The sequence below is a fragment of the Apium graveolens genome, chromosome 4, assembly GCF_009905375.1.
Source record: "Apium graveolens cultivar Ventura chromosome 4, ASM990537v1, whole genome shotgun sequence".
NCBI classification, from domain to species: Eukaryota; Viridiplantae; Streptophyta; class Magnoliopsida; order Apiales; family Apiaceae; genus Apium; species Apium graveolens.
In genome coordinates this window covers 263,984,362-263,994,438 of record NC_133650.1, presented here as the reverse complement: position 1 = coordinate 263,994,438, position 10,077 = coordinate 263,984,362, and the positions used below count along the sequence as shown (strand labels likewise).

At 38.0% G+C, this 10,077-nt stretch overlaps 1 protein-coding gene across 1 annotated transcript; it reads left to right on the top strand.

Annotated features, from left to right (window-relative positions):
* Positions 1 to 209: 209 nt before the first annotated feature.
* Positions 210 to 3,203, top strand: LOC141719576 (uncharacterized). Its single transcript, XM_074521953.1, has one exon. The coding sequence runs from the start codon at positions 210 to 212 to the stop codon at positions 3,201 to 3,203; it is 2,994 nt and encodes a 997-aa protein (XP_074378054.1).
* The last annotated feature ends 6,874 nt before the right edge of the window (positions 3,204 to 10,077 follow it).

Genomic DNA, 10,077 nt, shown 5'->3' with positions numbered 1-10,077 from the left:
AAACAGTTAACTATTGTAGGATTGTTTAAATATGTGTAAGCACTTATTGTACTTCTGATTGATTGATACTACTAACAAGAAAAAATACAAAATCTTGTCAATGTTCTTGTTTATTCTATATTGCTGAACTAGAATTGTGCGACGTTGATCGACAATTCAACACTTCTGCTACGCCAAGTGGTATCAGAGCCTTGTTTTCTCCTGGTCTGATGGCTATCGATGGTGGTAATGGGGGTGAGAGGGATGATTCTGACGTTGCTCGAAGAACCCTCGACATGGTTGAGCGGCTCGTAGAGTCTCAAACGCAAACCCAGCGCCAAATTGAGACCTTAGTAGCGGGTTTAACCAACCTTACGAAGACAACCACTCAACCTGCGTTTCAGGGTGGAATTCATGGCTTTCGTAGGGAAAATCGTTCGCAAAACCAGCGAAACAATGGAGAAACAGTTGTTAGGACGGGAAATAGGCAGAATGTGATGCATAATGGAGATTCAAGTGATGAAGAACTGGAAAACATGGCAGAAAATTTAAGAAATAACCAATGGAGGAACAATTTTCAACGAGATGGTTATAACCGAGAAAAAGGGAATGATTTCAAGGTTAAAATGGACTTGCCTTCTTTCAATGGTCAACTTCACATGGAAGATTTCCTTGACTGGTTGTCAGAAGTAGAAAAGTTCTTTGAATTCATGGAAATTCCAGAAGAAAAACAAGTGAAGTATGTTGCCTACAAGTTGAAGGGCGGCGCTTCAGCATGGTGGGATCAGATGCAACTTTCTCGAACTCGATTGGGTAAGCCTCCCGTCAGAACATGGATGAAGATGAAACGGATGTTGAAAAACAGGTATTTACCTCTTGACTATGATCAAGTTCTATTTCAGCAGTACCATAATTGTAAACAGGGATACCGTTCAGTTGATGATTACACAACAGAGTTCTACAGGCTGGCTTCACGTAATGACCTTGCTGAATCAGATTCGCAACAAGCGGCAAGGTTTATAAGTGGGTTGAAGTACAACATTCAAGACAAAATTGCTTTACAAAATGCCCATACCTTGGGAGATGCAGTGCGCCTTGCCTTGAGGGCTGAAACAATGACTGAGAAGCCTCAAAACCGCAATTTTGGTGGAAAAATTTCGAATTCCTCAATTCAGCCTACAATTCAGCCTACACTTGAGCCTGCTATTGATTACCGAACAACTCACCAACAAAAATCTGGAAAAACATCTGCACAATCGATTAGCACTCAATCTAATTATCCTAACCGAATTTCACAATCAAAATCTGCAATTACCACAATTGGTTCAAAATATAATACCACGTCTGCCAACCCTTATGCTCCATCTACAAGTGATAAATGTTATAGGTGCGGACAGCCTGGACATAAATCAAATCGTTGCCCTCAAAGAAGCCAAGTAACCTTAACTACTCATGAAGAAGAATATGAGACCGATGATGTGGGATTAGAACAAGAAGAAGAGGTAGTTCAACCTGATGAAGGAGTTTCTTTTGTCATTCAGAGGTTACTTTACACTCCACATAATGAACAACAAACTCAACGTAACAACATATTCCGGACAAGGTGTACGGTTAATGAAAGAGTTTGTGATTTAATCATTGATGGCGGAAGCAGCGAGAATATTGTTTCAAAAGTGATGGTTGATAAGTTGCAATTGCCTGTAGAGAGACATCCTACACCATATTCAATCGGGTGGATCAAAGAGGTTGGAGAAACAAGGGTAACTTGTAGATGTAATATTGCTTTCAGTATTGGTAATCGTTATAAAGATGAAGTTTGGTTTGATGTTGTGGACATGGATGCATGCCATATGTTGTTGGGAAGACCATGGCAATGTGATGTCAATTCTGTTCATATGGGAAGAGATAATACTATTAGCTTCTACAAAGATGGGGTACGCATAGTATTGGCTCCATTAGGAAGGTCATCAGAATCTATATTTCCTCCAAAAGATGGGCATAATCTTTTGATCTCTAGCAACATACTTGAAGACTCAAAGGAGACGGGAGAAATTTATGCTCTTGTCATCAAAGGAAACAACAAACCTGCAATTGATGTTCCTTCTCAGGTGCAACCTATACTGAACGAGTTCAAAGATTTAGTGCCGGATGAGTTGCCAAGTATTCTTCCTCCTATGCGAAATATTCAGCATGGTATTGATTTAGTACCAGGTGCTAGCTTGCCAAACATGCCTCACTACAGAATGAGTCCAAAAGAACATGCAATTCTTCAAGATCAGGTTGAGGATTTGCTATCCAAGGGCCTAATACGACCTAGTATGAGTCCATGTGCAGTTCCGGCTTTACTAACTCCAAAAAAAGATGGGAGTTGGCGGATGTGTATTGATAGTCGTGCAATCAACAAACTCACTGTTCGATATCGGTTCCCAATACCAAGGTTAGATGATATGTTGGATGACTTGGAAGGTTCCAAAATTTTCTCGAAGATTGATTTGAAAAGCGGGTATCATCAGATTCGTATTCGGCCGGGTGATGAATGGAAGACTGCATTTAAAACTAAAGACGGCTTATACGAATGGCTGGTAATGCCATTTGGTCTATCAAATGCTCCTAGCACTTTCATGCGAGTTATGAATCAGGTATTAAAACCTTTTATTAGCCGATTTGTGGTTGTGTACTTCGACGATATCCTGATTTATAGTCGTAGCGTAGAAGATCATTTATACCATCTATGGGAAGTTTTTAGTGTGCTGCGTGAGAATACTTTATATGTGAACCTAAAAAAATGTAGCTTTCTTACGGACAACCTGGTCTTTCTTGGCTATGTGGTGTCTTCTAATGGTATTCATGTTGATGAAGACAAGGTTAAAGCTATTAAAGAATGGCCTGGACCACGGAGTATTAGTGAAGTCCGAAGTTTTCATGGACTTGCTACATTTTATAGGCGTTTTGTTCGTAACTTTAGTACTATTGCAGCACCACTAACAGATTGCATGAAAGGGAAACACTTTGTGTGGACGGATGCAGCTGAGAAAAGTTTTAAACTGCTCAAAGAAAAGCTAACAGCAGCCCCTGTTCTTGCTTTACCGAACTTTGAGAAATTATTTCAGGTTGATTGTGATGCTTCCCTTGTTGGTATTGGGGCAGTGTTGTCTCAAGATGGACGATGTCAGAGAAATTCAAATGAAAAACGACCCAGTTGCTTACTACAGCGAAAAACTTAGTGATGCGCGGAAGAAATGGACAACTTATGAGTTAGAGTTGTATGCGATATATCAGTCACTTAAACATTGGGAGTACTACTTGATTCATCAAGAGTTTGTACTCTTTACTGATCATCAAGCCTTGAGAAATATCAAAAGCAATACTAATTCTAACAGAATGCACCAAAGATGGATTGACTACATTGAACGATTTACTTTCACTGTCAAGCACAAATCTGGCCAGCAAAATAAGGTGGCTGATGCACTCAGCCGTAGGGCTTCTTTACTGATTTCAATGAAAGCAGAAGTCATTGGGTTTGATTATTTGAAAGATCTATATGCTGAAGATGAAGATTTTGGCGAAACATGGGTTAAAATTACTAAATCTGGATTGAAAGTTGCTGATTTTCATCTTGAAGAAGGTTTTCTATTCAAAGGGAATAAATTATGCATTCCGAGAAGTTCTCTTCGTGAGCATATCATTAGAGAACTTCATGGAAGTGGTCTTAGTGGACACATGGGAAGAGACAAAAGTATTGTTTTAGTTGAGGAGCGTTATTATTGGCCTCAAGTAAAAAGGGACATGAATCGTTTTGTCCAAAGATGCTACACTTGTCAAACGGCAAAAGGAAGTTCAAACAACACTGGATTGTATACACCTCTTCCTGTTCCGGACACACCCTGGGTTGATATTTCCATGGATTTTGTGCTTGGTCTTCCTAGGACTCAACGAGGTATGGACTCTATCTATGTAGTGGTTGATAGATTTTCTAAAATGGCCCATTTCATACCCTGCAAAAAGACTTTAGATGCTTCTCATATTGCACACTTATTCTTTAAAGAAGTTGTTCGCTTACATGGTATTCCAAAGTCCATTGTTTCTGATCGAGACAGCAAGTTTTTAAGTCACTTCTGGCAGACTTTATGGAAAAGGTTCGACACTAGTCTCAAATTCAGCACAACTTGCCACCCTCAAACTGACGGACAAACAGAGGTTGTAAATCGAAGTTTGGGTAATCTTTTAAGGTGTATTTCGGGAGATAGACCAAAACAATGGGATTTGGCGCTTGCTCAAGCAGAATTCACTTATAATAATTCCATTAATCGATCTACAAAAAGATCTCCTTTTCAAATTGTGTATACCAGCATACCTCAACATGTAGTTGACTTGGTACCTTTACCAAAACTCCCCGGAAAGAGTATAGCTGCAGATCATATGATTGAGAAGATTGCAAAACTTCATGAAGAGGTTAAACTGAATTTGGAAAAGGCCAATGCAAAGTACAAAGAGGCGGCTGATAAACATCATAGGTTTAAATTATTTGAGGAAGGAGATCTTGTCATGGTGCATCTACGAAGAGAAAGATTTCCAGCAGGAACCTACAATAAACTTAAAGCTAAAAAGATTGGGCCGGTTCGTGTGCTCAAAAAAATCAATGACAATGCATATGTAGTTGATCTTCCTGAAGAATTAGGCATTTCCAAAAGTTTTAACGTCAAAGACCTTTACGAGTATCATGGAGATATGGAAAGTCTGCTGCCTTCAATTGACTTGTGGACAAGTCTTTTAAAAGACAGGGAGGATGATGTAGTACAGCACTCAGTGAAGTCATAACTTTCTCAGCAGATCAATTCATAATAACTTTCACTCAGTTATTGGTCAGTTATGAGTGGTTATTAAAAACTGATTCAGGTGAGAAATCACCCCTGGTGGTTACTAGCAGTTAGTATAAGTAATTATTATTACTTGTTTGAAATAAATCAACCTATAGGAGTTTGCCTAGTGTCTTTAAACAGTTAACTATTGTAGGATTGTTTAAATATGTGTAAGCACTTATTGTACTTCTGATTGATTGATACTACTAACAAGAAAAAATACAAAATCTTGTCAATGTTCTTGTTTATTCTATATTGCTGAACTAGAATTGTGCGACGTTGATCGACAATTCAACACTTCTGCTACGCCAGGGAGGTTGCCATTAAGAAAGAAGGAGCCCATAACATAATGAAGTGGAAAATGAGGATTTAAAACATGTAGGATGACCCCGATTATGGGGAGGAGGAGGGAATGTTCAGACTAAGGAAACAGAAGTCGAGTAAGGAAAGGAGACCCGAGACGGTACTCCTATACGATAATTTATGGACCTTTCTAGACAGAACTTAGACTATTATCCCCAACCACCACCCTGAGGAAACAATGCGATGAGAAATTCTTTCAGGACCTTTAAGTCGCTAAGCTCTTAGAGTTCCAAGGAACAAGCTGACCCAATCGAGGCAAGAGCCTGGCTAAAGGAAATTTAGGAATCATTTGAGATTCTAAATGATTGACGAATCACAAAAGACTGTTTTTGTCACTTACCCTCCTAAGAGAGAGACCACCCTCTGGTGAAAGACCAAGATAGGCACGGAGCCAGAGGTTAGAATAAACTGATTAACGTTCAGTCAATTGTTTTCGGGAAAGTAACTCCCAAGGTTATGAAGGTAGTATAAAAACTTTAGAGCCAGAACAAAATCGGAGAAGTATGATGAATTATGAATTTAAGTTGTAAAAGTTGTCAAGATTCGTTCTGAGGACACGAATCTAGAATGACGGGATGTTTGAAATCAATGCTTATGTTGTGTTGGTTCATGTAATGATTGTAATGGAAATGAAAATAAAAGACTGAAAAGGGTAGAAATATAAAGGGATATAAAGGAAATAGAGTTGAGAAGTGATAAGGGAGTTAGGTATGGGAAACCCTAAGAAACCCTTGCAATAAATATAGAGAAGTGTGTCATCATCAGCGCGATGGTGACTGATCATGAGATAAATTCAAGGTTTGAAGGCGTAAGCGATACGTATAGTTAATTCCCTTGAAGTTGACAGTATTCGATGAAACTTTGAGATAGATCGATTGATTAATAAGGAAACGCGGATGGACTGAGGAGTCAAGAAAGTAAGAAATTAGGAAAATTGGATGAACGAAGTGACCTTCAAGAATATGAAGTGTAAGACCGGTGGCTTGATACCCAAAAAGGGAGACGCCATTTATGAAAAATATCCCAACATTGAGATGACTGTTGAGATAAACAACAAAAGTAAATAAGGAATTATTAAGAAGAAGTTCACGTTGAACACGACCAATATCTTCCAGAACAAACTTGTTATCGTTACCCAATTTAGGCAATAAAAGCGGATAACCGTTGTTATCTTTTGGAGGCCATATTGATTGACCTCATTTTGAATACAGATGTTATTGTGAAATTCAGCATATACTATCGAGGTGGGAATGATTAAATAAGACACCCTTATCAGGGATATATGACTTGATTATCCATGGAAGGATGCATGTACCTTTTAAAGGTGGAATTAAGGATAGAACATTGGTAACTTAAAATAAATCCTAGGGGAATGCATAAAGGTTGGCATTTCACCCTTAATAGGGATAGTATGAGTTTTGACAGTATGAATTGGAAAGGATTAAGGTAATAACAACCTTTAAGAATCAGTGGAGAAATTCTTCAGAAGTATATAGACAATGATTCTGGTATTAATAAATGGTATCTTGATATGCCCTGTATCTAGGGAATACAGGAGGAACGATTCAAGGATAACCTTAGAGATTTTATAAGGAGAAAGGTAATATTCAAAATTCTCAAGAATAGAAATGTTGATAAAGGAAATATGACGTAATTATAATGATGCCAAGTGGGGCACGTGTTAAACCACGAGAAAATATGGATCGAACCAGTAAAGGTCGAAATTGTTCAGGGCAATTAGGGCCTAAGATAAAAGATGTTCTAAGTATGATTGAGAGTCCGTCGTGACAGTGATTAACCTCTAAAGACTGAGGCAATAACTTATGGAAAAATGGTGATATTTTTTTTTTTACTCATCAGATTTTAAGGAAAACATCTTCACAAAATCAGTGATTGAAATAAGGTAGAAAATTTATTTGGAGGTGGTTAAAATGACATTGACTGTAAGGAAATTTTACTATCAGGAAAGGCCAAAGAGGTGGCCGACACTTTAAAGGTAAGAGGATAATTATAGGCGCTTGTGCCAAAGGAATACAGTGATGATGGTTAAAGCTGTGAAGGTTGTATTATGGTTTGGAAGATTGACATTCCTTCTGATGACTGTGCAATACTCAACCGTAATAGTAGTTGGGTAAAGGTTTAATTCATGTAATCGCCTTTAGCGGGCTATCTATCTTAGAAGGTCCTATCTTGAGAATAAGCCAGGACCATATTTCAAAAAGGACCAAACAAAACTTTGAGTTAAGTCTTCTATTGAAGGCATATGATTAAGAATGGTATTAACCTGCTATCGGTGCTTTGATTGAAACTCTTCTGCAATTTTATATGCTTCATGTCATGTATGTATGTCAGGATCAGGAGTGTTCTTCATGAATTATGAATGGTGATTATGTTAACTCCTTAGAAGAATTATATACTACATGTATGGACTCCGTATGATTAGATATTAAGATTTCATGGAAAGTGAATGACGACAGTAGGTCAGTGGTGGACCATAGTAATGCAGCAATAATTCTGCGAGTAATGAGCTGATTACAACCGTGAGAGTTGTATTGGAATGGATGTTGAGATTGAGTACCACTAATCTTGTCATGTTGACGTATAAGTTATCTTTGATAGAAAAACTTGGTCGATTATTTACCTATTGAATATTTATTCCTTCTTAGGAATAGAGAGTCGTATTACTATACGAAGAAGATTGCGGTGCAAGCATAGAATTCTAGTAACGATGATGTCTAGAATGAGATCCCAGATTCGATTTTCGATGTCGAGGGAGTTTCAAAGGTGATTGTGTATAAGCTCGAGAAAGAGCATGGGTCCATAGAATGATGGACAGAATAGCAAAAATATTTAGGCATGTGAAATATGATGCTATAATACTTGATGTTGATATAAATACATATATGTTTTGTTCTCCTATGACAAACCTCTATAGTTCAGAGGTAGATTCCAAGCCAGATATTTTATGGCAATAAAATTTTTTTTTACGAATATACAATTCTCTTCAGTTCGTTCTTTTCTCTTCTTTTCATTTCATATAAACTGAGAAGAACAACCCTTCCAGAAGGGGAGGTATTGCCGAATGACTATCTATCTGTGTGATAGAAGCTGAGTAGGATACCATCTATTGTTTAATTGCTTATCAAGTACTAAAGGCTGGCCACCTTCTGTACTAACTATGCAATAGAACAAGTGTTCATGATCATAGTGATCTCTCAATAAATTCTTTTACTTTTATACGAAGGACCAAGCTTTCAAAGATGGAGGCAGCTAGAGATGAAGTGGTACCAAGTAAGATGGTATTCTGATTCTAACGCGTCCGTGATACTAAGGTTGACGCGATTATTAAGAGGTTATAAAACTCTAGCGAGTAAAGGTATATCTAGAATAGTATCCTGTACGGAAGATAGTAACGATTACGAACTGGAAAAGAATGGTTATTGAGAAGCAAAAGCTATAGTGCTAGAAGCTATGATGAAATTCTGTGCAATAGACTTGAAAGAAATTAAAATGATCACTTAACACGGATTGAGTTTTCTTACGACAATAGATCATATGTCATTATCGAGATGTCGCCTTATGAGATCCTTGAGGGAAGACAATGTCGATCTCCCTTATGTTAGGATGAAGTTGTAGAGCGCAAGATGCTCGGACCAGCAGTGGTCCAAAGGACCAAGGATATAATAGATCTAATCAGAAGACAACTGGTAGTAGCCCAAGATGGACATAAAAAGTATGCTGATTTGACAATAAAAGGACAAGGAGTATGAAGTAGGGGACCTAGTGTTGTGAAAGATATCCCCTTGGAAAGCCTTGGAAAGGATTGATGAGGTTCGGAAAGAAAGAAAAGCTAAGTCCACGATTTGTTGGACCCTTGGAGATATTAAGACGTATTGGGAAGTTAGCATATGAGCTAGCCCTATCCCCGAACCTGTAGCAAGTTCATAACGTGTTTCACATATCAATGTTAAGGAAGTGTAATCCGGATGCCAGACAAATAAGGGCATATGAGCGCATAGACATGCAACCAGGCGTAACCTATATGGAGCAACCAGGAAGGGTTATAGATGGAAAGGGATTAAGTGCTTAGGAGTAGGGTTATCAAACTAGACCGAGTTTGGTGGTAGAACCACCATGTGGGAAAAATTGACTTGGGAGTTAGAAAGTGCAATGCTAGAAAAGTATCCCCAACGGTTTTCTATCTGATTCCGGGACGGAATCCTTTTAAGGAGGGGAGACTGTAATAACCCCAATTTTTGGAATTTTTAAAACACAGATGAATAGTAACTTTTGCTGACAATGCTGATTAAGGAAAATTATCAGACCACGTTATATAGGAGTACTGTTATGGAAATTCTAAGATCGTATTAGTATTCCATAAAGTAAATGAGTGTATGTAAAGGTCATTAGAATTCGGATCCGGACACTTTGATTTTTCCCGAAAATCCACCAGATACCGAAAGAATTGAGTATAAGGTAACATGATTAAAAGGATTTAAATTCAAGGGTTATAAGAGGGGATCATAAAAGGAATATAAAATATTGAGAAAGGTTTAGGGGAACCCAAGTAATAAGATCCCGGATATGATCCCTCAAATGATCAACGAGAATGAATAATAAACGAGTCATAAAGCAATTAAACGACTAAGGATCAAGCTTGGGCAAGTAGCTAGGGGATTAGCAAGGATAATACAAGTATTAAAGCACCTAATTAACAAGGATTAAGCTTAATGAAAAGCTTCCACCATAAGAAGAGGACAAGTGGCAAGAGTGATGCAAGTGGTGACATAGGCTTGCTTACATCACTTTCCACTAACTAACCAAGAGTTAGCCAAACAAATATCCACCTACCATTCCATTTACACCACAAAATAAG

Coding starts and splice junctions, on each gene's coding strand:
- LOC141719576 (XM_074521953.1), top strand. CDS start 210: ATGGCTATCGATGGTGGTAATGGGGGTGAGAGGGATGATTCTGACGTT.